The following is a 27,232-nucleotide window of genomic DNA, read 5'->3' on the forward strand; positions in this document are numbered from 1 at the left end:
AGGTCAGACGAGATGACCAGGTCTTAGAATCTATTAAATGGATCTAACAGAACTTAGCCTGCCATATGTTCTTAGCATATTAAAAGCCTATTAAAGTCTTGTGGAAAATCTTTATTTAAGCTAGAAGATTTGTACATGGGTGAGGTACAGTAGCTTGACTGCAAATAATGCTGGAGAGCCCCATTTGCAGGGGTCTTGGCCTGGAAGGCCGGGAGGAAGTGATGCTGCTGCTGAGGTGTCTGGGCCAATCCTCTTCTCATCTCTACGCTGCCTTTTCTTTGTCTCGTTTCTCCTCTTCTATTGCCAGGAGGCGCTCCCTCTCCTTGATCAGCTGCACTCCGCAGTAGGTGATGAACCAGATGGACAAGGTGCTCAGTGGGAAACCTGCGAGTCAGAGGGACAGAAGTCAGCTTGGCTTGGGTGCTAATGAAAAGGGTGAGGTTCTTCTCCAAACCGAGTCTGAATGCAACTCAGCATCCTTGCTTGGTGTGGGGCAGGTCCTGAGAGGTGATAAACACGGGGAACTGTGTCTGTGCATGAGCCACAGCCCACAGCGATCCATGGCAGTCTTTCCATTGACTTTGGATCTGACCCCATCTGCCCTCATCCACTGGGGTGGAGTTCTCCAGGGGTAGGTCCAGATCTGCCAAAGTAGCAGGGTCTTCTATAAACCGTGAGGCCCTCCCAGCTTTGAATCCCGTGGAAAGACTTTCTCAGCTCCCCAAGCTCAGATGGACTCCTTCGTCCGACTTAGGGCTTGTCTGCACAACCGTGTAAGTTGATGTAAGTTAGGGCGCTCAGGGGTGTGAAAAAGCCACCCTCCCTGAGCGCCGTAAGGTACATCAACTTAAAGCTCTGTCCACACCGCGCTATATTGGTGGGACACGTTCCCCACCAACATAGCTTCCGCCTCTCATTGAGGTGGAGTGTAATTATGCCGATGGGAGAGCGCTCTCTCCCATAGGCACATGTGTCTTCACTAGACGCGCTACAGCGGTGCAGCTGTGCCGATGTAGTGTGGTAGTGTAGACTCGCTCTTAGCCAGCCCCATGCAATGTATCTTCACATCCGGTCCCTCTATAAACACGGGGCCTGGAACTGCTCTCTGGAGATCCCACCCCAACTATCCATCTCTCTGTCCTAGATAACAGGAGAGTTCATTCACAGGCCCTCGTTTAGAATATCAATAATAGAGAGGATAAGCAGCTTCAAGTACAGGGCCGTAATTCCACTGGGCAGGCGTCTGGCAGTGTTAGAAGCCACAACAATTTCCATAGCAGAGAAAGAGAGATCTAGGCTCTGTACCTGTTAAAACAGGACTTCTGAATGAGTAACATGACTAGCTCCGACAATGAACTCAGCCGTCAGGAACTTCTGTCGTTCTGAACCCCCCAGGTCACACATTATCCCCCTCCTGAGCCCCGGTCAGTCCCGTGGGGGAGCCCGGAAGGGGACTGGGCACCACTCAGTCAGCCACTTATAGCCCAGGCTGTTTCAACACGCTGCTGCCACCTCTCGGTGAGAAAGACACAGTCAGGGTAAGTTATTAGGGGATGGGAGAATAAATGGGATTTAATAACAGAAGGGATCCAATACAGCTGCCTAAGAAGCTATTAGAAATACAAGGCTGGTGAGGAGAGCGTGTGTCTGACAATCTCAGCTCCACATGGGAATAGCGGCTGTAATGGAAGAAGGAAGCAGCGGGGAAATAAATCTGTTATTATTATTTCCGTTGCAATTGCATCGACAGGTCTAAACCATGGACAGGGCCGCACTGTGCTAGGCCCTGTACAAACACAGCCAAAAAAATGATGGTCCCTGTCCCAAGGAGCATATAAGCTAACCACAAACGCTCCTGCCATTAAGTCAGGGGTGCCAGGCTGGGTGGGGTCGTTGGTTTGAGTTTGGTGTAGTGACTCCTGTACGCAAAGAAAAAGGGTTTGCCCATCCCTGGGGGAACAGAAGGCCTTTACCTGTCAGGAGGATTCTCTTGGCAACCAGCAGCGTGAAGTCCAGGCTGTTGAGGGCAAGGACGTTGTAGAGGACAATGGCCCAGAAGTTTGCAGCCCCGAAGATCCCTCTAATCCGCCGAGACATCGGCTCTGACATGTTGGCCTGCCCAGCGAAACAAAGGGACAGGAGCGTAAGGGGACAGTGCTGCCTGCTAAGGGGAGTGGGATTTTTGTTAGCTGTGTTCTCCAAAAGCCCATCTTTCTACCTCCGGTTCCACGACGGTGGTATCTGAACACCACACCATCTTTATCCTCAGAGCATCCCTGGGAGGTACAATCGTGCTATTACCCCCATTATACAGATGGGGAACTGAGGTGTGGAGAGACTAGAGCCTCACTCTGACTGAATTCAATGGGCCCAAGATCATACAGGGAATCTTTGGTAGAGCAGGGAATCGAACCCAGGTACAAACCACCTGAACCATCCTTCCTGTCTAGTCTGTTCGCTCCGCTCTCTGGCCTATTCGTTGTCTCCCTCCATTTGACACTCCCGCTCCCAATCCTGTGAAGTGTTGAGCTGTGAAGTCTATGGGAGCTGGGAACACAGCACCTTCCGGGAGGCACTCCTGGGACTAGGGTTGCCAACCCTCCAGGATTGGCCTGGAGTCTCCAGGAATTAAAGCTTCCGGGGGGGAACGGATGGCTCAGTGGTTTGAGCATTGGCCTGCTAAACCCAGGGTTATGAGTTCAATCCTTGAGGGGGCTACTTAGGGATCTAGGGCAAAATCAGTACTTGGTCCTCCTAGTAAAGGCAGGGGGCTGGACTTGATGACCTTTTGAGGTCCTTTCCAGTTCTAGGAGACAGAATATCTCCATTAATTTATTTATTTAATTTATTAATCTTGGATTAAAGATGATGTCATGTGATTAAATCTCCAGGAATACGTCCAACCAAAATTGGCAACCCTACCTGGGACTGGGGCTGCTGCCCACAAAGATCGGCTCTGTGTGAGGTGCCCACAGCAGAGTGAGGATCCCCCTCGCTAATGGACGGTAGCGTGGGGCCATCAGGCTAACGCGTGAGCTGAGCCAGCCCGAGGCCACCACCTTCCATTCCGCGAGCACCAGCCTGCAATGGCGTTTGGTGCTCCGGACGGGATGGCGCGCGCCCCTGGAGGGCACAGTTCAGAGTGGAAGTCAACAGAGCCGGGGCAGCGGAGTCTGGCCTAGAGAGCAGAGACCCTAAGTAAACGTCATTGTGCTTCACGCTGGCTCGTGCCCACGGCTGACGTGGCCACTCTCATTTTTCCTATGCTCTTCCCCCTGCCTCACTGCTGCCTTTGCCCCTCTCTCCTTCCTCTCGTGTGGTGGCCTGGGCCTGGGTGCTCTCTCTACCTCTCATAGCCACCTTGCCAAGCAAACCCTCCCCACTTCAGTGACCCCCCACACCCGCCCTGGCCCAGATTATACCCCTGGGTCTTGTGCTGGGTTCATTTGTCTTGCCTGAGTGAGACTGTAGGCTCATCAGGACAGGGAGGCTGATGGGAATGGAAGAATTCAGCATCTCCCGTCATCAGGCAGGCAGACAGTCCAGGTTCACTCCATACTATAGCTGCATTGTTCTGCGATTCCTTCGGTGGGACAGGCCACCACCCCTCCTGGCCTCCAGAGAGGGGGCCTGGCCTGGGGGAGGGGGCATGGCTGGGATGTTGCTACATGTGGCTGATCTCCAGTTGCTGGAATGGTTTCCTGAGGGCCGTGGGCAGCCATGTGTAGAATGCAGCAGCATTTAGGCTCTAGTAGCGCCCAGGGAACCCAGCCCTGGGGGAGCACAAGGGTTGTTCAAACTTCTCTGGTCCTGCACTGAGTTCCGCTCAGGTAGACAAGGGAATGGACCAACGTTTGCGAAGTGCATACTAGATGATGGGAGGTTTTTTTTTTTGCCCCTCCTGTGCACCTTAGTAATAGCAGGCTGCCTTGAGGCACAATGCTATGGGCACGATCCTTTGTCATGATTGTCATTAGCACTAGCTGGAGGCCGTTAAGATTTAAAAAAATCTAAAGCCCTGTGACAACGGCAGAATGTGATCATCACTTGCACATAATCCTCAGTGCCGCTGCATTGACTGGAGACGGGAAGTGGTTTTTATAACAATCTTCAAAGAGAACTAGAAATCCCAGGACCCTTGGAGCTGAGAATTGTGGTGCCTTGGGCAATAAGATTTCTCTGGCTTTGTGTGCTATAATCTGGTTACAAGTTCAATTTGAAGAAGCAAGGGGATGGTTAGCTCTGAAGTGTTTCTTTGAAGGGCGTCGTTGTCAGGTCCGATGGTTTAGGGTTGGTAAAAAACAACAGAAATGTTTCCCTGGTGTAATTTCTTGCATCTTTCCTGGCAGCATCCTCCTACCGGCCACTAGCTCCCAGATTTAGATGGGGGTCACTGGTCTTTAGAACGGATCGAAAAATGGCATTTCAGACCTGTGGGAAATTCCAGTATTTCAATGTTTGTTTTCATCCCAAATCGGGATAAAAAGTTGAAATGTCAAAAAAAAAAAAAAATGCAGAATGAAAAAACGTTCTGGAAAAATTCCATGTGGACACATGAAATGTTTTGTTTCTGGTTGGCATTAACTTTACTTCCACCTGAGTCGCTGTGGGTGCTTCACGGGTAGTAGTTCTGGGTCCCTCGATGGCCTCTCCATTTTCCCCTAGGGGAAGCTCCAGTTCTCTGGCTGAAATCAATCTCCCCTGAAGCACCCAGGAGCTCAGGTGGGCTTTGGATCAGGCTCTGGGGGGAGGGAATTTGGATTTTGCGTGTGCATGTTGCTGCTCGTGAACGTGAAGGACTTGGAGCACAAAGGCTGCCATTCAGAGCCCTTGTTGGTAATCCCAGCAGAAGGGCCATGGATTCTATGGCCATGGAGACTAAGCTGCCCTCTCTGCCCTAGAGGTGATCCCTTCAGATCTACCAGCCTTCCTAAACCAAAATGAGGGTAATCTGAAGCATCCAAAAGGCTTTAGGTGGGAGGGATGGGGCTGTCACCCCTTCCCAACCAAAGATGGGGAATGTTCCTTTGATGCGGTGTATAGTCTCTAAGACAGAACGGACACTAAGGCTACGTCTACACAGCTCATGGCAGCGAGACGCCTAGCCCGGGTCAACAGCCTCAAGCTGGCACTACTGTGCTAAAATCAGCTGTGTAGACATTGTGGCTTGGGCTCTGAAGCCTACGGAGGGGGTGGGTGTCAGACTCTGAGCTCTAGCCTGAGACACAGCATTTACACAGCTGTTTTTAGCACCGTAGTGCGAGCCTGACTCTGTTGACCCCAGGATGGGACACTCATGTAGACATATCACAAAGAGTTAAAAAAGGGAGTGATCACCTCCCCAGCTGCACCTATGGGCCAGCTACGGCCGGGGGGGGATCAAAGGCTGCAGCCCAGCCAGAACAGGGGGGCTGGAGATCCAGAGAGCCCCAGGGCAGGGGTTCCATGGGGTCAGACAGGAGGAAGCTGCCCAGGAAAACCAGTTCTCTGCCAGAAGGGATCTGAAAAGATTATCAGGCAGGAGGAACCGTCAAGGCCCTGAGGTAGGAAGCAGCCCAGGGAAGCAGTAGAAGATTTATGTAAACAAGTCCCCGACCGCATCACCCAGGGTCCCTGGGCTGGACCTAGAGGAGAGGGCAGCCCTGGATCCTCCCCGCATGGAGCAGAGACTGCTGAGAACCCTGACCAGGGATGGCAACAGTAACAGAAATACACGACTTTGCCTCTGTGTTCCTGCTTTAACTTACTTTATTCCTGCCCTGTTGAAGAAAGAAGGGAAGACACCTGTAAAGGGGGCAGCCCCAAAAGAAGGGATAAGAAGAGAGGCCAAAAGCCCAAACTCCTGGGACTACTGAGAGAAGGTCCACTAAAGAGACGGGAAGGACTTTGGGTGGGGCCAGACTCCTTTCAGCCCTAAAAGGGGAGAGACACAAGTAACCCAGCCAGAGGACTGGAGTTACAAACGCAGACTGATGGATATAGGTTCCATCCCTGAACAAACTAAGGGAAACCGAGGCAGGGACAACTGCAGTTCTGTGGCAGACTGCCAGGGAGTGCGACAGTGTTGAGGTTCCTCAGTTACGGCTCCCCATTTGATCGGAAATCTAAAATGCTGTATGAAGCCAGCGTTTTGGGCCCCTGGGTGTAAACTGGTGCAGCTCCACTGAAGTCGCACATGTTCTTATCGATCTGTCGCCCCAAACCAGATGATCCGCCCCACCTGACGGCAGGTTGCCGTTGAGTTTCTTACCTCCATGCTGCCAAAGGGCTCCATCTGGAAAAGCTTCTGCACCCAGAGCTCGAAGTTGAGTCCGAAGCAGTTGCAGACAGACCAGATGTAAACGATCTCGCAGGGGCCCAGCCACAGGGTGGTGACAGCGAAGGTGCAGATGGTGGCCCGAAGCTCCTTCACAACATCGTCGTGGTTCTCCCCGAGGTGATCGTACACGTACCTAGGGGTCAATAGGATCGGTATTGTTTAGTGTATTCCTGGTTCAGCCACTGGTCTGCTGGATGGCCTTGGGCTACAGGTGCCGACTCCATGGGTGCTCCGGAGAACCCACGGGAAAAAAATAGCCATAGGTGTTTGGCGGCCCAGGGAGGGACTTGGAGAAGGGTGGAGAGCAGCAAGCAGTAGGTGGGCAGGGTCCTTGGGGAGGGGGCAGAGTGGGACCAGGTAGCGGCGGAATGAGGGTGGAGGTGGAGTGGGAGAGGGGCCTTGGGGCAAGGGGTGGAGCACCGCTGGGAAAAACTAAAAGTTGGTGCTTTTGCCTTGGGCAAATCTTTTCACCCCTCTCTGCCTCAGTTTTCCCATCTGTAAAATGGGGATGGTGATCCTGGCCCTCTTTGGGAGCCATGGATGGAAAGTGCTGTGTAAGAGCTAGTTGTTGTTGTTACTCCAGCCCCTGGGCTAGAGCAGCAGCTCTGCAGCTTAAACAGAGAATTGCCCCCCTTGTTACCCTATGGAGAGCGTTGGCTTCCAACCAAGTTACTCCAGGACTGTCTTCTGCAGGCGTTTTATCTCCTGGCGATTGTACGAGAGGAGGAAGAATTTGTAGGGGTCCCCTGGCAATGAAAGAGTTACATCTGCTGGGGAGTGAATGGCGGGGGGCTGGGGATGGCTGCTGTCTGGCACTGCGAGGGTTACACCCTACTGCGGGGCAACTGGGAGGAGAGCCAGTAGGAAACCCCAAGACTTTTCACGGGGGTTTGGCCTGGGGATGAGATTCTGCAGCAGGCAGGGCCGGGGCAGTGTTACTTGGGGGGCTGGAAGGATGATGTCTGGGAAACCTCCAGCAATGAGCATGTACCGTATCACCATAATACAAGCCACTACACGGCCCCTCTCGCTCTTCTCCCGCAAGGTTATGGGTTTTATGATATATACTTATTGTGACACCTCTTCCTAGGGGGACCACGTGCCCAGTTTTTTACCGGAAAGGTGGCTTGAAAAGAGGATCTGATAGTGTCCAGTCAGATCTACTGACTGGACACACAAACTCCAGTTACTGTGGACGGGGGTGGTGGGGAGGTGCCGGGTCATTACCCGCGCCAGTCCCTACTCAGCCGGGGCTGCCTCCTATCTGCGTTGGGCGGCTGCAGCTCCCAGCCCCAGCTCCACAGATGAGTCCCTCCCAACCTCGGCAGGGGAGAGAGGGGAATAGCAATAAGCAATGGAGGAGGGAGGAAGAGGAGTGAATGTTGGCGGGATCTTGAGAGGGACGAGGCGGGGCTGGAGTGGGGCCTCAGGGGGAAGATGCAGGGTGGGGAAGGTTCCGGCACTCCTGCTGGAGTATCCAGTTTTTAAATATTACAAAGTTTGCAACCCTACCACCTTGCCATGTATGAACCATTTACCAGGTTCTATGGTGCACAAACATTTAATCACAGACCACCTGACACTCTCCTCGCACAGTCACTAGCATGTTATTGTTACTGAAAACAGTTGAAAGGCTGAGGAAGATGTGGATGCAGCATAAGCCATGGGATATGGTCAGAACGAGGTCACCAAAGATTTTGGGGGGCTGGATTCGGCGGAGCGAGAGAGAATCGGATTGGAGGGGAACCGGGATAGAATTGTTCAGCAAAATGGTTTGAGTCGAGTTCTGGGTGGTGGTTCGGGCTGGTTCTTATTGTCTCCAAACCAGTTGGTCCAGCCCTTTTTTAAAAAACAGACTGGCTGGATCACAGCTTAGGGAGCTGATCAGCAAAGAGATGAGAACTGAGATGCTTTAGGGTTCTCTGTGACCACAGTGAATAATGCTTAACATCCTTCCTGTTACATTGCCATTCAGGGAGTCAGTCATACCATGGAAGAGAAGGTCCCAAACCCCAGTGGAGATGACAGATCTCCTAAGGAGACTTACTTGCATAGCCAGTCATTAATCCCTCTGTCAAAGTGCCTAAAATACAAACAGGCAAAACGAGAGAAAAATGTTAAAATGGGAAGTGGTAACAATTGCACTATATTACATAAAAAGAACAGGAGTACTTGTGGCACCTTAGAGACTAACAAATTTATTAGAGCATAAGCTTTCGTGGGCTACAACCCACTTCTTCGGATGCATATAGAGTGAAAGGCACCTTAGAGACTAACAAATTTATTAGAGCATAAGCTTTCGTGGGCTACAACCCACTTCTTCGGATGCATATAGAGTGAAAATGTTTCACTCTATATGCATCCGAAGAAGTGGGTTGTAGCCCACGAAAGCTTATGCTCTAATAAATTTGTTAGTCTCTAAGGTGCCACAAGTACTCCTGTTCTTTTTGCGGATACAGACTAACACGGCTGCTACTCTGAAACCTATCACTATATTACATAGTCATTCAAAGACGTCTGCTCTCATTTGCACCTATTTTTCACTGGTGTAACACCATTGAACTTACTCCTGATTAACCAGTTTGTCTGCCAGGCGCAGAATACCAGTGTTAACTTTAACTGTCTGTTTCACCAAAGCATCTGATTTTGGAGTTATTCCTATGCAAACGCCACAGAAGTCAATGGGACACACTGGGACCTGGGCATAAGCAGATGCCTCTTCCAGAGCCGTCTCCGGGCCATTGACTTCAGTGATATAAATAGTGATGTAAGCTACATTTTTAGCAGAAGTGGGCCAGAAAAAGGTGGTAATTCTCCTCTCACATCACTGTAACACTATGGATAGTTGGGAACAATCCAACGGAGTCCTGACGGATCCACCATTGAAGCTGGAGGTGGGAAAGATTTTGTAGTTCACTGACTGAATGTACCTCTCGGAGAAGGACCGTTTCCTGCATTGCCTAGTGTCTAGTTTTAAAAATGTCATAAGTAATGGGACTTCCACCTCCTCCCTTTGGAGACTGTTCCACACGATAATACATCTCCTTGTCGGGAAGTTCTCCCTGATATTCAGCCTACATGTCCCTTCTCTTCCGTCCATCCCATTACTCCTGCTTACATCCCCCTGGACCACGCTAAAAAATTTCTCTCCATCCTATGTGCTTACGCCATTCTGGTACCAGTAGGCAGGGATAATGGGCCAGATCCTCAGCTGGTGTAAAACAGTCTAACTCCATAGACTTGAGCAGAGTAATGACTGTTGACACCAGCTGAGGATCTGGGACCATGGCCACATCTATCTAACTAGTATGTAGCATATGATCATTCTCCCTTCCTTTGCAACCTTATCCGATAAGATCTTGGGACTATTTGACCAACTGGTTGCAAGGAGAGAGAAATGACAAAGCTGTGTTCCTTCTCAGTATATTTCCTTTGGACTGACTGGATCAGTCTCCTGCTGCCTGAGTCCATTAACATTTTAGATGCACTCACGTTTCTGCAAAGACGTAGAGCATGGTGATGCATTTTGGGGGCTGCGGCGGGTCCAAGTGATCCAACCTAGCAATGGTGTTGATAATTCCAAACATCACCGCAGCTTTCACCCAGTCATACACCAAGTTAGAGTAGGCCAGGCCGGCTGTATGGTGCGCATCAACAAAGGGAATAAAGAGAACAGCCCAGTGAGAGGCAGGCAAACAGCAGCATGATCTAACTGTGCAGCAGACAAAAGTTCCGTTCGGCGAAGGATTTTGTGATTTCAAAATCTGGCTTCATTCTTAATAAGAACAGACCCCAGAGTTTTTGAAATTCTCTGGGAAGGAAAAGTCAGAACAAAAATCGTTTTGCGTCATTTGAAACATTGTGTTTCAAGATTGCCCTTTTTATTTTCTATTATGATACCCTACAGAATAAAAAAAATTGAAATGAAAAGTGGGTTCAAACCAAAAAAGTTGAAACGTTTCATTTGGAACATGTCAAAATGGGACGTTTTCATAGTGTCAGAACTTTTTCCCCCTCTGGTTTTCTTCCAAACCAAAATTCCGGTGAAACTGACCCGATTTCACAAAGCATTTTCATCTAGATGCAACTGCATATTCTGACAAAATACACATTTAACCCGCTCTGGTTAACACAAGGGGGCTCCGTTTTCCTCTGGGGTCCGGACCTCATATAGAAGTAACTTGGATTGTGAGCTCTTTTGGGAAGGGACTGTATTTTTGTTGTGAATCTGTATGGCACCTATGGGGTCCTGGTCTGTGACTGGGGTTCCTAGGCAGTGCCATAATACATAAATAATAATAATAATAATAGGCTTAGGACTGCTGCTTCCTCTGAGCTAGCAGATCTGGTCTTTTTAACTCAAGCAGTAGAGGTTTGTGCTTTTAGATCTAAAACTCCTGAATTCAGTTCCTGCATGTGATCCATCGAGGAGAATGGCTATAGTAGCATATGCCAGCCGTCTCAGCACTGGTATCCGCGGTTAACTCAGGCGTCACACTTTAAAACAAATCAAAGTTTGTTTTTATTCCATTCTCAAACCTTCCCATAAGTTCAGAGGCTGAGCTATGGGCACATTCTGGTCTCAGAAAGGACCATGGCAAGTATACCTTCCGCCTGAAATGAACCAGGCTCAGACAGCGGCAAGATTTCTCTTGATCTGGTTGTTGCCCGTGGCTCTTGATTCAAGGCTCTGTCTCCTGTGACGCCTCTGCCTGTGTCCACACACACGCATAGTAGGCTCCCGGTTACATCAGTGCAGATGTGGAGCCATTCCACTGAAGTCCTCTGCGTTTTACCCTCTGGTGGCCTCATGTGCTCACGCTGGTGTGGCTGAGATCAGAATCTCAGACTCTGGTCCCGCGAATACAGAGTCATGATAAACAGTGGGGAAGCTGTTGTTGAACATGAAAGTAGATACTTTGACAGTGTCTCTTGTTGTCTTAGAACTCTAGCCACTAATTCTGGGTTACCGGGTGCCCCACTTGAGACACCTTGAGGCTGATTTTCAGAGGTGCTGAGCTCCCACGATTCCCACTGAGATCAATGGGAGCTGCTGAGTGCTCAACACTTCTGCATACCAGGCCTTTTTACTTCAGCTGCCTAAATAATGATTTAGTTGCCCAACTTCAAGCACCCACGGTTAACCATTTTGGCCTTGATTTATCTTCCCTTATTACATTACATTATCCAGGCACCTGAATAAAAATATTAGTTAACATTTCAGACTCGAGAAGTTCCTAAACCTGCTAAAATCAGAGACTGCCAATGCCCAAGCGGCTAAGGGACAGGAATGAAAGGTGGTTCTCTGCGTCACTCACCTAAAGCCCAGTCTGAGAGCCGAGTCACGAACTTCACGTCCGCAGGAAGGGTCAAGATGTAGAAGAAATGGAAAAACACATCCACCGCGACGATCGCCCCCAGGTGGAGCAAAGCGTGGACGCGAATGTTCCACATCTCATTGTCTTTGCGTCTCAGCTCACTGGTGCTTACCTGTTGGGAAGACGAGCATGGGAAGGGCTGAATTGAAAGGGACGCATTTGCTATGCCACCCAGAGAATGAACTGAGAGTAAAACAGCCACCTTTGGTCATCTCTAGTAGAATTTCCCTGGCCTGCCTGAAGCCTTGGCTACACTGAGGTTTTGTAGCTCTGCAGTTTTTTTTTGAAGTCTGTTTTTGAAGTTTTTTGTTGCAGGATGGCTACTTTTAAATCTGTTATCTAATGTCCAGGGAGGTTGAAGTATTCTCCTACTGGCTTTTGTATGTTACCATTCCTGATGTCTGATTTGTGTCCATTTATGCTTTTATGTAGGGACTGTCCGGTTTGGCCAATGTATGTGGCAGAGGGGCAATGCTGGCACATGATGGCATATATAACATTAGTAGATGTGCAGGTGAACGAGCCTCTGATGGTGTGGCTGATGTGGTTGGGTCCTATGATGGTGTTGCTAGAGTAGATATGGGGACAGAGTTGGCAACGGGGTTTGTTACAGGAATTGGTTCCTGGGTTAGTGTTTCTGTGGTGTGGTGTGTAGTTGCTGGTGAGTATTTGCTTCAGGTTGGGGGGGCTGTCTGTAAGCGAGGACTGGCCTGTCTCCCAAGATCTATGAGAGTGAGGGATCATTTTCCAGGATAGGTTGTAGATCGTTGCAGGGCCGCCCAGAGGGAGGGGCAAGTGGGGCAATTTGCCCCAGGCCCTGGGCCCTGCCGGGGCCCCAATGAAAATATAGTATTCTATAGTATTGCAACTTTTTTTTTATGGAAGGGGCCCCCAAAATTGCCTTGCCCCAGGCCCCCTGAATCCTCTGGGCGGCCCTGGATCATTGATAATGTGCTGGAGAGGTTTTAGCTGGGGGCTGTAGGTGACGGCCAGTGGTGTTCTGTTATTTTCCTTCTTGGGCCTGTCCTGTAGTAGGTGACTTCTGGGTACCTGTCTCGCTCTGTCAATCTGTTTCCCCACTTCCCCAGGTTGGTATTGTAGTTTTAAGAATGGTTGATAAAACTGCAGAGCTACAATTCATTTGCAAACTTAACACCATTAATTTGGGCTTGAATAGGGCCTGGGAGTGGCTGGCTCACTACAAAAGCCATTTCCCCTCTCTTGGTATTGACACCTCCTCATCAATTATTGGGAGTGGACCACATCCACCCTGATCGAACTGGCCTTGTCACCACTGGTTCTCCACTTGTAAGGTAACTCCCTTCTCTTCACGTGTCAGTATATTTATGCCTGTATCTGTAATTTTCACTCCACGCATCTGAAGAAGTGGGGTTTTTTACCCACGAAAGCTTATGCCCAAATAAATCTGTTAGTCTTTAAGATGCCACCGGACGCCTCGTTGTTTTTGCGGATACAGACTAACACGGCTACCCCCTGATACTTGTGTGCATCAAGTTCTCTGGCAAACACAATCCCAGCTGGTCCTCCTGATGGGGCAGAGCGACTTCACTCTGATCCCTACTTCAGTGGGCTTTTTAGAATGGCCATTGCACCGTGTGCATGTTCCCTGACAGCAAGTGTTGCAATAAAGGAAGGGAAGGGCTGAAAGCCCCGTCACCACACTGGCCAAGGCTCTCAGGAATCCAGAGCAGGGGAGAATCCTGCATCAGTTGGGACTGCTCTTTTCCCTCTCTGATTTCGGGGGCTCACTGGTGTGCTTTGCAGTAACAGTCACTGCTGTTCCTCCCAGTACCTGCAGCCTCCCTTGAATATCGGAATATAATAATGTTCCTAGCAAGCATTTAGGATTATGCTGGGGAGATTGACAGCCTTGGCTCTCAACAGCGCCGTAAAATTGCTGCTGAATAAGAAATCCGCTTATATTCACTATGATTTCTTCATTCCCCACGGGGTGGGAGTTATCGGAAAGCACTTTGGCGGCGGCTGTAATAGCCCAATCGACAGAAACAGATGTTTTCCAAGGATTAAAGCATTGGCCAGCATCGCTTGTGTGTGTTACTCTCACACAGCCTTTGATATCGGCCTGCAAGCAGCCCTTATGTCAGGAAATGAAGAGGCTTCCAAACATAGGAGCAGAGAAGCCACCGGAGGTTAATCCGGTGGGGATCAGCTGTTACTGGCCAGTTATCCCAGGCAGCTGTCATTTCTCCCCTCTAACAACGGGTTCTGGAACATTGAGGTCTAAGAGGAAACATCTGTGACGTAGTGCAAGGGGCTTCAGTGGATCACAAGGGCCTCCGCTCAGCTCTCTATTTCCAAAGCCATCCCTACGCAGTGTCCCGGGCTGGGCGTGGGGATGGATGGAACTCCTGACTCAGTGTTCCCATGGATACCGCACACAACATCCTTCCAGGTGATTCATCCCACCACGGGTTGAAGGTCAGCTGCCTTCTAGTTGCACTCAGGGGCAGTGCAGAGCCTAGCGGACAGGAAGGATGGTGCAGTGGTTAGGACTCGAGTGTGGGAGGTAGCAGACTGGGGTTGATTCCCTGAGCCACCACAAACTTCCAGTCTGACCTTGGACAACTCACTTAGCCGCTCCGTGCCTCAGTTTCCCCTCTATACAATGGGGATCGTAGCCCTGCCCTGCCTCTCAGGGGTGCTGCGGCAGTGCATTAAAGAGTGTGAGGCCAGCAGTGGTAATGGTAATTGTGACCATATAAGCCCTTTAAGTAGATGATCGGTGTGGAGGTGGTAGCAGTGCCTGTGATTCAGGTTGCCCAGTGCTTTCTGTGATAAAGACCCTGTTTTCACTGGCTTTGGGCTGAAATGTGCCACACTGGGCGTCTGCCTCAGGCAGAATGATTTTCGGAAAGTTTCAGCTCAAATGGCTCAGCTGTTTCTGAAAATGAGGCTGGGGTGGGGGGGTGGGAATCGGAAATGCATTGTTTTGCCCGGGGTTAAAAAATTCTGGTGATCTTTCATTTGAGACGCTCTAGCTGCTGATGCTCTTATGCTGACTAGCATTTACTCCCATGAACAGTCCCACTGAGTCAGCCCTAAAGCCTGTTTTCCATTGGGAAATGTCACTGGTTCCACCGTCCAGCTGAGCCAGCATCAGGACTGGTTGCAGCCCTAATTTAGACAGGTTTCCTGCAGCTGACCTTGTTTTCAGCACTGTATTAATTAAGCCGGCATTCAGCAGGTTTAGTTAAAATGGTGGTAAAAATACCAGATCTTCTAAAATCTTGTCTACACTGAGCTCTCACAGTTGCTACTGCTATTGATGTTATTATTCATGTGTACTACAGTAGCACCTAGAGACCCCAAACAGGGTCAGAGTCCCATTGTGCTAGGCGCTGTACAGACACATAGTAACGCACAATCCTACCACTGGTGCGGGTGTACCAGTGATAACACCCATGGGAAATTAAAAACCCCTACTGTACACACATCTTTACCCTGTGAGCTCTTTGGGGGAAGGGACCGAGTCTTTCTTTGATTTTTCTGATGCACCCATCCCATCTTTGGGTATTATGCAACTGTTACTATTATTATTATTATTTGTTATTAAGAAGGCACTGTACCAACAATATTTCAGGGTCCTCCATCCCATAGATGGCGCCATTGTGCAGTCCACCATTTCTGAAAGGGGAAATGGCGGCTGAGGTGGGAGGAGATGTCTTGTGTTTTAAGCATCATCAAAATGTGTCGTCTGGGAGATTCTGGTGGGCTTGGTATTGCCTGGAGGGGAAGTGTTGCGCAGTAGGTCATAAGGGAGAGGAAAGTTCAGCTCTGACAAGTTGCGATGAGGTCAGGCCTTGGCAGCTTTTACAGCATCAGGGCCTATAGCAGAGTTTGCCGGGGCTGTCGAAAAGCAGGCTTTGTTTCTGTGGGCAAGCAAGGCCCTGAATATTGCCCAATGCAATCTCATTCATCCGAATGGAGCTGGGGAGGTGTGGCATCTCAATGGACCGTTCAATGCAACAATGCACATCAAAGCCTGGCCCAAGTTTGGATAATGAGGTGGGGTGGGCAGATGGGAGGATTTCAGAGATGCAAGTTGCTGATGTATTAACGGGTCAGGTCCTGAGGCCCTTACTCAGTTTTTGTTCAGGGAAACGTCCATTGCAGTCAACGCACTTTCTAAACATTAGTCAATTCCGCCTCAGAGCATCCCTGAAAGTCCCTAGATGTAAAGGCTCAAAGGGGCCGTTAGACTATCTAGGCCGAGGGCTTGTCTACACTTACAATGCTATAGCAGCACAGCTGCGCCGCTGTAGTACTTCAGTGTAGACAGGACAGACTTTGCCAAAGGGAGGTATTCTCCCACAGGAGTAGGTAATCCACCTCCCTGAGAGCCATAGCTAGGTCGACGGAAGCATTCGTCCATTGACCTAGCTCTGTCTACACAGGGACTTAGGTTGGCTTAACTACACCCCTCAGGGTGTGTATTTTTCACACCCCTGAGCGACGCAGTTCTGCTGACCTAATTTTCCAGTGTAGACCAGGCCTGAGTTAATTGGTATGACCAATTCACCCAATTTACAGGTGGATAAACTGAGAACCAGAGAGGCTAAGTGACTCTTCAGAAGTCACAGAGCCAGTTAGGGGCAGAGTCAGGAGCAGGGCTGGTTCTAAGGATGGGCAAGCAGGACGGGTGCCGAACAGCTATACCACTTGTCTTTTTCCCCCCTCCCCTCTGACTGGCCAGCTGTGTTTTGTTTTTGTTTTTCTCTGCCGCTGCAAGGGGGTGGGGAGTAGGGGTGCCAAAAAAGTTTTCACCTTGGCCGGCAAAGCAGCTGGGGCTGCTCCTGGCCAGAAGTGAGCCCCGGAGTCCTGTCTCCATTCCCGGCTCCAACCATGAGCTCACATTGCCTCCCCAAAATTGCCCTCAACGACCTGCGATCATCAACGCTGTAATGAAGTGTGTAACTTGCCACAGCAAGTTCAAAATGTAATAAGGACCCTCAGGGCCAGATTTTCAGCAGCCTTCTAAGGATAAGGGCAGAAGAATCTGTTGCATGTCCATTTAGCATCGAGGTCTTGCAGGTGCAGCTAGAGAGTCTGTGGAAGATACGCTGACCTTGCTTATTAGAAATACACAGGATCTAACTAGCTATGTCTTCTGCAGTCATGTGCTAGTGCAGCTGTGTTTATCTCCTGCTTTATGTTTGGCTTGCTTGTGAATTTCCCTTTATTTTCTCTAATAATCCCTCCTTTTTTGGTTGTTTTTAAAGGCAATACCACTGGAGAGGGGCCTTGGGGAGAAGCAACATGAACTCAGAGGAGGCTGCTCCGGAGAGAGGTAGATCTGAACACTCGATCCGGGGTGAAGGGCCACTTCCTCTGTAAATAAAAGGGAGCTGTTGGACTTAGTGCAGGAAGCACTGGGTGAAATTCTATGCCTTTTGCTACGCAGGAGGTCGGACTAGATGATCTTAATGGTTCCTTTGGGGTTTTGAGCCTGGGAACCAGTCTGCAGGGGATGAAACAAAAAGGCATTGACATAGGCCAGCGTGGGTGTGGGCTGAATCTAAAAACATACGGGTCACGCGGTTTGGTGGCACTGAATAATTAAAAGGCTTAATTCCAGCCTGACATGGAATCGCGGGCCAACTTCTCAGTGACACCACTGCACAGATGGAGTAATTCCACTGGGATCAGTCAGCCAATTCTGGATTTACCCCCGTGAAAACCAGCGCAGGATGTGGTCCCCTGTGTTGATGTCACATCATATCACATTTTCAATCTTGCACAGGAGAACTGATGTGGCAGCAGCTGTGCAGGTTGCAAATGGCGTTTGACTGGGAGTTCCCCAGGGACAGTAATTAGTGGATGTCTGAGGTTGGCCTGTTGGTATCATGTCTGCTTTGCGTGCAGGTGAGAAAGAACGGACCGTAGAGGTCAGGTGGGTGGAGCATACGCTTTGGGAGGAACACTAGAATTAACTTGGAGAAGTTATTTACTGCACTGTGTGTCACTTATTGGAGACAGATAATGCCCAGCCCTAAGATGCAAGCTGAGAATCCTCAATTCCTATTGACTTTATTAGCAGATGAGGGTGCAACGAAACCTCTCATCAGCAGGGTTTGAACCCAGAACCTTACGCATCAAAACACAGATCTCTACCATTGGCAACAAAATATAGCTCCGTTAGCTGGCAGCAACATCAGGCTGTTCTCCTCGATGTTGGGTCGCCCTCTAGAGTGAGCTGCAACACCTAATTATGTTACCAGGGCACTCAGCACTTCATAGGAGGGGGTGCAAACTGAGAAAACAGCTAGGTGGCTGGGATTTGGCCACAGTTACATGATGAAGCATAAGGCTGTCTGTAAACAACATGGCCTACACACACAAGTCCAGTGGCCATGTCGTCATTATGCAGTGCCATGATGAATCTGCAAGATCAGCATTCTGGTTTAGTCTTCAAAACTAAAGAGACACTGTCAAGATGCAAAAGCCATTTTTGCCTGCATTGCTAATACCAATACAAGGTGATAAAAGGGAAGAGTTTGTTTAGCCATTTCTTCTGTTTTATGGTATGTACTTCACTTCACTTCACTTCACTTGGGCAATGAGGATACACTAGTCGGTTTCACTTGCTAGTTCTTCTGCCTCAGTACCAATGCTGCCACCTTTGAGTTTCCATCCCTGCAGGGACGCATTTACCAGCCCCACGTTTTCACTGAAATTGTTTTGAATTAATTAAAAGATTTCTATTTGCGTTAGGTTTTATAGAGTGTTTCTGGGTTCAGATCCTGAATTTTAGACCTCCAGTTGACCGTGTTCCTTTAAAAGAAAATTATAGGGGGCTGATTAATATTACATGATCTGCTAGCATTCTTGGCTGTGTTTGTGAGTGGATTTTTTCCTAACCTTTTTGGGGGAGAAATGGGGACAAAAGACCTGGCGTGTCATTTTGTTGCCTTGCTAATATTTAGATTTTGAATAATTTTAAAAGCAAAATTGTGATGTGGAGGGTGAAAATGAGCACAGTGCTGCTATGTTGCTTTGTATTTAAATATCACACGCTACACAGATGTCAGCTGGGTTCCCGCACTGGGAGTTCATCATCTCTTTCAGGTTTCAAGACCCAAAAAAAGGCAAAAGGAAACAGCATACGCTTGTTCCAAGGCTTAACATTTCCACCTTATTTGGTGTCCTACTGAGTTGTGGGTTCTGTTTCTCCTTTTTGAACAGACAGTTGAGTATCAGCCAATGACTGGATGACTGCATACATTTGGAAGTTCTCCTTGCAAACATAAGTTCTGTGTTGTACCAACATGTAACTTATGTATGTGCGTTGGTGTATATATAGGTACACACGTGTACGTATATACAGACACAGGAGTATGATAGAAGGAGCAGGAGGAACCCGTATATTTAGTTGCCAAGCCACTTCCCAGTATAAAAATTCTTTTGTCCTTTTTTTATTTATTTATATATAGATAAATGGCTTGATTTTTCTGAGCCTTAGAATATCTACATCTCCCATTGACTTCAGTGAGGCTACGGGCACTCAGCACCTCTGAAAACCAGGCCTATATAAAATTTAGCTCTGTGTAGCTCGAAAGCTTGTCTCTCTCACCAACAAAAGTTGGTCCAATAAAAGATATTACCTCCCCCACCGTGTCTCTCTAGACTGAAATTCTCTCTTGTATGAAGGCTCGTAGTGTCTGTCAGCTACAGCACCTAGAGGGCGACGTGATCACATGTCTTAGCCTGCCTAAGCAGGTCTGATGTTCCATCCAGTAGAGGGCAGTATTGTAGGAGGACGGACAGACACAAAGATGTGGCACACAGAGGGACGCAAACATATAATGTATCTAGTCCACATTGGGGCCCACGTGGCAGCTGCAGAATGTGTGAGCATGTGCACATGGGGATAACTGCATGTACAAATGGGAATTTGTAGGGGCAGCTAACTATCTGCACACCGCTGAGTACTTTGCAGGTGCAACTTCTGTCTGTCATCTAGGTTGTCATCTGGCCCCCATAGTACCTCAACTCCTCACAAACAATGAATTTATTCTTGCAACACCCCTAGGAAGTAAAGAAGAATTATCATCCCCATTTTGAAGATGGGAAACAGACACAGAGAAATTAAGTCCGAAGTTGCACAGTGAGTTAGTGGCAAACCCAGGAATTGAACCAAGATCCGACTCCAATGACTTCACCACCACAGCACACTTCTTCACCTACTGTCGGTAGAAACAGCTCAGCTGATAACCTGACCCAGTGGCGCTGATTTTTAGAAACAGCTTCTTGTTTTGCATCAGAATTTTGTTCCATCATCTAATTGCAGGTGCAACTGACGTCGTCACCTTGATGTTTAGCCCCGGCTTAATTTTTGCCAGGGCTGAGCCCTGGCACCTCTGGGCTTGGCAGTTCATAGCTCCAGCACCTCTGGAGCTTGCCGCATCAGAATGTACAAAAAATTGCTTGAGCCCCGGCAACTTTTTTGTCTTGCTTTAAGCAGGGGGTTGGACTAGATAACCTCCTGAGGTCTCTTCCAACCCTGATCTTCTATGCTAAATTAAGCACTGTGTCTAGCTACCTGACTTGTGCCCTCAAATCAGGTAAGCGTATGTCTAAATGAAACCGACTGTGCCAGCAATTATTTGTGGGAGTAAAACTACAGGTTCGAAGTGGGAGACTGGGCTGAGGGTCCCTTTTAAAATCTGCCCCGTAAGGTGTAAGGAGGAAAACCACAAGGCTAGTACCTGAGAGTGGAATTGATCAAAGGTCATGATGGGTCCGAAGAAAAAAAACGGGAGGTAGAAATTATATTTCAGCAGGTCAATGATGGAGTAAATCCCTTCCTTCCTCTCGGAGTTCTCCAGCGCAAAGCTCATGCAGCGCATGATGGTAAAGCCGCTTCCTCCATAAAACAGAATATCTTGAAGATCAAAAGTTCTTGTTACAAATCCATTCTAAACAAAAAAGAATAGTTACTATGTCATATAGCTGAAAAGGTCTTCTTCTGTGCAACTGCCTGCAGTGGTTATCTCCTACGACCGAGTCTGGCTTCAGATATGTTTTTCTATGAATGGCGCCTTACTTTCTGAGAGCCTAGCTGCATAGGTTTTAAGACCAGAAAAGCACCATTATGATTATCTAGTCTAACCTCCCGCATAACATGAGCCCTTGAACCTCACACACTAATTTCTGCACCAAGCCTATAATTTCCATTGGAGCTATAGCGTATCTTTTGAAGAGACACCCAGTCTTGATGGAAAGACTTGAAGGGATGGAGAACCCATCACCTCCCTAGGTAAGTTGTTCCAGTAGTCAATTACCCTCACTATTGAAAAAACTGCCCCTTATTTCTAGCTTGAATGGTCTGGCTCTTACAACCAGAAGGATCACCAAAACTTTAAGCTGAAATTCACCATCGTGCAGGAGTTTAGCACAAGGCCGATGGTGCACCTAAGAGCTCACTAGAGCACTGAAGTGGTGTGTAGGTTTTGTGCTGGTCTTTGGAACAGGTGTGAATGTCACCCTTCTAGAATATCACACACAGGGATGACTTCACCCAGCGCTGAGCTGCAGCCACCTCTGGGGTGGAATGGGACCACTAGCCGGTCTATACAAATGGCGTGAATGGAAAATGGCAGCTGCGAAATTCCAAAGGGGCGTTTAGATTGACAGAAAGTAATGACCAGTGGTGGGACTGGGCCAAGGAAACTCGGACTATCACCTTTACGTCTGCAAAACGGGCTACGGGAAATGGCTTGATGTGCAGAAGTGCTGAGAGCCCAGAGCTTCTATTTTCTCTAACGGGAATTGCGGGTGCTCAGCGCCTCTGAAAATCAAGCCCTGATGGACTGTGGGTAGGCAGGACTAATACCCCTGTAAGGCAGAGAAGTATTACTGGTCCCGAGTCAGCAAGCTAGTTAAAGAATATGCCTACCAGTAATTTAATAATAATATCCAGCTCTTCCTTAGAGCTTTTCAGCCAGAGATCCGGAAGCACTTTACCAATGCATCCAATGCTGTTTTAAAAGATGGAGAAACTGAGGCACGGGGAGGGGAAATGATGCACTCAAAGTCACCCCCCCCCCCCCAGTCCAGAACCCTATGCACCAAGCCTGCACTGGGGCTATCACTACTTCAATGGGACTGCTCAAGTGCCTAAGTGCATTGCTAAATTGAAACAATTATAATCTCTGGGGATGTTGAGGCACAGACAGGCTAAGTGACCTGCCTAAGGCAGCGGCGGCTCCAGGCACCAGTGCTCCAAGCGCATGCCTGGGGCGCCCTGCCGGTCTCTGCGAGGGCGGCAGTCAGGCAGCCTTTGGTGGCTTGCCTGCGGGAGGTCCGCTGGTCCCTTGGGTTCGGCGGCAATTCGGCGGCGGGTACGCCGGAGCCGCGGGACTGGGGACCTCCCGCAGGCAAGCCGCCGAAGGCAGTCTGAGCCGCCCCTGGCCTGAGGCCCCTAGCACATCAGTGGCAGGACCAGGAATAGAACCCCAGAGGCCTGGTTCCTGCTCTAACCATTAAGGATGTGCCTCCATACATGTGGCTCTTCCTCAAATGTTTCAGTTTGACATGAGCTATCAAATCATAGGTCCAAATACACCGGTGCGTGGCCAGGGCACGACCCCGGCACTGGGAACAAAACAGAGCTGTGCGCTGGAAAGAAACCGGCTACGCACGTACCTGCCACATGCTGAAAGGTTCCAGCCTGAAAGAGGCCAGGCTGCAAAGCCCGGCTGCAAAGCACAACCACCTCTGCTTAGCCAGCGCGACGGTGTAGAGCACCACACAGTGAGAGAGGACAATCATCAGGTAGGCGCGTCCCATGGTGCCCAGCACGGCCAACATCCCGTAGAGCATGTAAACCACAGATCTGTGCTGTGAGAAAAGAGAACGTGCCTCAGGCTGCCCCTTGGGGAGTCTAACACCCAGCGCCCACGGGCAACAGATACAGGGTGCCAGACAGATACAGGGGGAGCAGGAACAGTTTTATTTACACTAGAGCAGATCAGTGTATGTCGTCCTTTTTTTGTTTTTGTTTTTACATTCAGCCAACACAGGGGAGTTTTCTGCCCCTCTCCTTGTTCACATTAGTCCTCTTAGAACTACGTCACCCTGGGAGCTCGTGTTCAGCTGATTATCCAGCTGATCATCCATTCCTAGATGGGTGCCATCTTAGCCTCACTGACATCAGCAGTGACACTCACACTGACTTCAGTGGGGCCAGGATTTCAACCAATAAATTTCTCTTTCAGGTACTTATCTGCCTCCCATCACCCCGGCACCTCACAATCTTTAATGTCTTTATCCCCACAGCACCCCAGTGAGGTAGGGAAGTGCTGTTATCCCCACTTCCCAGGTGGGGAACGGAGCCACAGCGAGACGAAAGCCCAGATTGTAAAGGTATTTAGATACCTAACCTGTGTTGCAATCAACAGGAGTTAGGCACCAAAACACCTTAAAAAATTTGGCCCTAATTGACTTGTCCAAGGTCTCCTGAGTCGCAGGCTAGTACGCTAACCACTGGACCGTCCCTCCTCTTTGAGTTGCAATAACTGAGCCAGGAGGTCTCAGATTTGTGGATTTTTTATGACACTTTTTAGGAAAGGAAAACAATTTTAATGAAATGTTCCCCCCCCCCACACACACACACACACAAGCAGCTGTAGTAAATGTAAGCAGAGTCAGGATGAGCTGAAGATATATTACTAAGCAGCTGGCAGAGTGGAGCGGTTTGCGGGATGGTTAGAGCGGCCCATGGAACAGTGAGTGGAGCGGAGCAGTTTGCGGGGGCAGCTGGAGCGGTTCCTGGGACGGCTGGTGGAGTGGCTGGCAGAGCGGAGCAGTTTCTGGGGACGGCTGGAGCGGCTCACGGGATGGCTGGAGGAGAGGAGCGGAGCGGAGCGGTTGGTAGAGCGAAGCTGTTCGTGGTGAAGGCTGCAGCAGAACTCCACGGCAAGGCGGGGCAGTCGGCCTCAGACCATGTAAGGATCCCTTAACACCCTGTGTGCCCCCCCCCCATTTCCACCCAGGCTGGGGGGGGGAAAACTCTGCAGATAAACTTTTGATCTGGGGCGGCACTGACCAGGGACAGAGACTTTTGGGTTGTTGGACTTTGGGGTGACTGAACTTAAGACCCTGGGGGGAAAAGGACACTGCCAAACTTACTTGGAGGTGGGTCTTTTGCTCATGGTTTGTGTTAAGAATCCTGTTTGTGGTGTTTCCCCAACATAATGCCGCATCGTTTCCCTCCTTTATTAAAAGGCTTTTGCTACACTCAGACTCTGTGCTTGCGAGAGGGGAAGTATTGCCTCCTAGAGGCGCCCGGGGGGGTGGGATGTAATTGTCCCAGGTCACTGGGTGAGGGCTCGAGCCGGTTTTGCATTGCGTTATTGAAACGGAACCCCTAGATACTGAACCCGGCCCTTGTTGCTGCCAACTCAGAGGGGCAGAAGGGTTACATAAATAATGAGCAATGATCCTGCTTTTATGCATCTGCCCTGATTAAATGAACGACGGACAAAAAGGTAGAAAACCATCCCCAAAAAGTGTGATTGAAAAAAAGCAACATTGTCTGGAAAGTCGAGAACCAAAGAGTCCTTCAGCATCTCTCAGTCACAGCCACTCCTGGCCTGATCACGCACAGCACTTGTTAGTTAGTTTTATGGTAGTGCCTAAGTGACAGACAGTCCCTGCCCTGAAAGGCTTTTAATGGGACACACTTGGAAGGCCATTCATTGGGGGAGCCCCCTCTCCCGTCAAATTCTCAATATACACAGATGGTTTTTATGCTATTGTCCAAAGGTCGAAGTATTTAGCTCCCACCATGCCATCGCGACTGTGGATTCTCTGTGGCCCAGCTGTGTTCTTTTGTCTTAGGCCTGGTCTAAACTAGAAAATGAGGTCAGCGTACCTACGTCACTGAGGGGTGTGAAAAATCCACACCCCTGAGCGGCGTCATTAAGCCGACCTAATTCCCTGTGTAGATGGTGCTAGGTTGACAGAAGAATTCTTCCGTCACCCTAGCTCCTTCCCCTCAGGAGAACCCCTCCCATCAGCGTAGGTAGTGTCTACACTGAAGCGCTAATGCGTCGCAGCTGTGCCGCTGTCGCGTTTCGAGGGTAAACAAGCCCTGAGCCCCACAAGGGCGGGTCAGATCATGAGGTATTTGCAGCCCTTTAAAAAAGTCCCCTTGTCCAAGGAATATGCCCTGTGAACAGTGTTTATTGGAATCTTAAATGACGCCATCACCAGTTAAGCAAGGAAAGGGATCTGCGTTTGCCCTGTAATACCATGCGCGCCCCTGGTGCTTTTAAAGCCGTGTCTGGGCAGTGGCCCTTGCTCACCTGAGGAGCCACCATGGAGCAGATCTTGGCGAACAGGATGTGCCCCGAAAGGGCAAAGACGATGATGTTCCTGAACGAGGTGAACCACATCGCCCACTCAAAGTCAGCTGCGTCCTGTCAGAACAGAGCCACGTCAGCACGGACAAGCCACGGAAAGGCTACTGCAGTCGCTCCAAGGCCCCCTAATCGCTGACTTCCTGCTTAGTAACCCTCCTCCCGCGCCAGCCTTCAGCTCCCCCAAATGTCCTTCTCTAACGGATAGCACGGATACAGCGCCTGCTCCTTCTCAGTGCTGGAGGCCCTCCACTTCCATTGACTTCAACAGGAGTCGAGGGCGCTTGGCACCTCACAGGATCAGGCCCACAGTTCAAGTTATTTTCATGCCCTTTCTACCATCTGTGGATTTCAAAGCATGTTAGCTTAGCTCTATCAACCCTGTACGGGCTCTGCTGGGATCACTTGTGTCTATAGGTGCACGTAAACGCCGGGCACGCTTGCTGTGTTGCGTAAATAATATATTCCTTAGTGAGTGAACTCTTAATTGATGACACGGTCGTTCCGACATGCAGCGTGGACTGTGCAAAGAGACCCGAGCGGCGGGAAAGTCAGGGCTCTTTTTTGTAGCTGGCAGCCTCGGTGGTGGTACTTTAAGCAACCAGTGTCCCACTGTTGGGTTACTTACCATTTTCCTGCCGAAGTAATGCCAGCCCGGCTTTATGCCCTGCCGAAAGGCTTTTCTGTTCACATTATCTGCAAAAGAACAGGTGTTACCCGGGGAGAAACCACTCTGATGCTGAGACTGTCTTCTGTACACAGCCCAAGGCCGCCAAGCACTTAGGCACGTGCTTAACTTTGAGCACATGCGCAGCTCCCATTGAAGCCACTGCACTTGCTTACAGTGAAGCATGCGCTCCAGGGCGTTGCTGAGTCAGGGCCTGCGCCGTGATGCTGCTGCCCTCCTTCCCTGTGATTGGTCAGCACGGGGGACGAGCATCGGGGTAAGCAGGGGAGGGGTTTTCCCCGGCTTAGTTGCCTCCTTCTGGTAGATGGGAGGAGAAAGAGCAACAGAGGGGAGATAAAGCAGCTGAGGTTTTCAAAAGTGACCGGGCATGGGATTTACAGCCAGCCCATAAGGGTCCAATCATGGGAGGTGCTGACCGCCTGCGGCTCCCATGGGATTTGGGAGTGGAGCCATTCTTCTGAAACCTATGGGCCTGATCCAAAGCCCACTGAAGTCATTAGAAAGATCTTCACTGATTTCAATGGGCTTAGGGGCAGGTTCTCAGTCAGCTGATTGGATTGCTCCTTGGTTCATCGGGGCAGTATTCGTCTCACTCATAGCTACGTCCAGTTAACTGTGGATTTAGGGGTTAGCTGGAGGGGGCTGGCATGACCACCCTCAGCCTGAAGCCCCCTGTTGATGCTCCAAACAGATACATCATAGGCAGCAGCAGTCCAAGCGTCACCTGCATCACCCCACCAATGTGCTTCAGACTCAACCCAGAATGATCATCCCCACGAGGGTTGTTTGCACTGCTAAAGAAACCAGAGGAAAGGAGCAAAGAGCCTCCAACCAGGGATTTCTCCAACATCCTGCCCCTGCCCTGTTTGAGGAACCATCATGAGATGATACGCTGTAGATAGGAAGAATTGGGAGCTCTCATAGGGGGAGGGGGACCCAGCCGTCAGCAGTGCCGTTGTCCCATAAAAAGATGTGCTGCATTACTGTTGATCAGAGCCCTTGAAGATAATGTATCGGCCTGTCTAGGATGTTGACATAGGGGCTTCGCCACTGCGTTGCGCCTGATGTCGCCGTTTACATCTGTGCCCAGTGAGCGTGGAACAGTTCCACTCGGATTGGGCAGCATTTCACACCTACTTTGCTCAGGTGTAAGTGACTCACAAGGTCATTCTCAGCAGAGAATCAAGTCCAAGAGCTTTATACTTATGATCATAGGAAAAGATATTGCAAATGGGTGGAAATTGGCTCCTTCTGAATTCTGGATGGTAAGAATACCTGTTTGGAATACACCTACCACTTACACACCCACACCTGGCTAGCTTGGATTAGGAAAATTACCTCTCGATGCGTCGAAGATCCCATTTCCACTGTACACCACCGCACAAGTCAAGATCAGAGCGTAGAAACCCAGCTCATAACTCGGTAACACTGCTTTAATACCCAT

General features: G+C 49.6%; 1 protein-coding gene across 1 annotated transcript; it reads right to left on the bottom strand.

Moving 5' to 3' along the window:
• Positions 1 to 262: 262 nt before the first annotated feature.
• Positions 263 to 27,232, bottom strand: HHATL (hedgehog acyltransferase like). The gene is made up of 11 exons (XM_065399920.1): positions 27,127 to 27,232; positions 25,729 to 25,796; positions 25,047 to 25,160; positions 22,384 to 22,578; positions 20,445 to 20,654; positions 11,638 to 11,809; positions 9,812 to 9,956; positions 8,367 to 8,402; positions 6,251 to 6,452; positions 1,974 to 2,115; positions 263 to 384 (listed from the first exon to the last, which is right to left on the bottom strand). The coding sequence occupies exons 1-11, from the start codon at positions 27,230 to 27,232 to the stop codon at positions 263 to 265; spliced, it is 1,512 nt and encodes a 503-aa protein (XP_065255992.1).

This window comes from Emys orbicularis, chromosome 2 (genome assembly GCF_028017835.1).
Source record: "Emys orbicularis isolate rEmyOrb1 chromosome 2, rEmyOrb1.hap1, whole genome shotgun sequence".
Taxonomy (NCBI): Eukaryota; Metazoa; Chordata; order Testudines; family Emydidae; genus Emys; species Emys orbicularis.

Coding starts and splice junctions, on each gene's coding strand:
- HHATL (XM_065399920.1), bottom strand. CDS start 27,232: ATGGGTATTAAAGCAGTGTTACCGAGTTATGAGCTGGGTTTCTACGCT. Junction 20,655..22,383: donor AACCTTTCAGCATGTGGCAG/GTACGTGCGTAG, acceptor TTTTTTGTTTAG/AATGGATTTGTAACAAGAAC. Junction 11,810..20,444: donor TTGATCAATTCCACTCTCAG/GTACTAGCCTTG, acceptor TCTTCCCAACAG/GTAAGCACCAGTGAGCTGAG.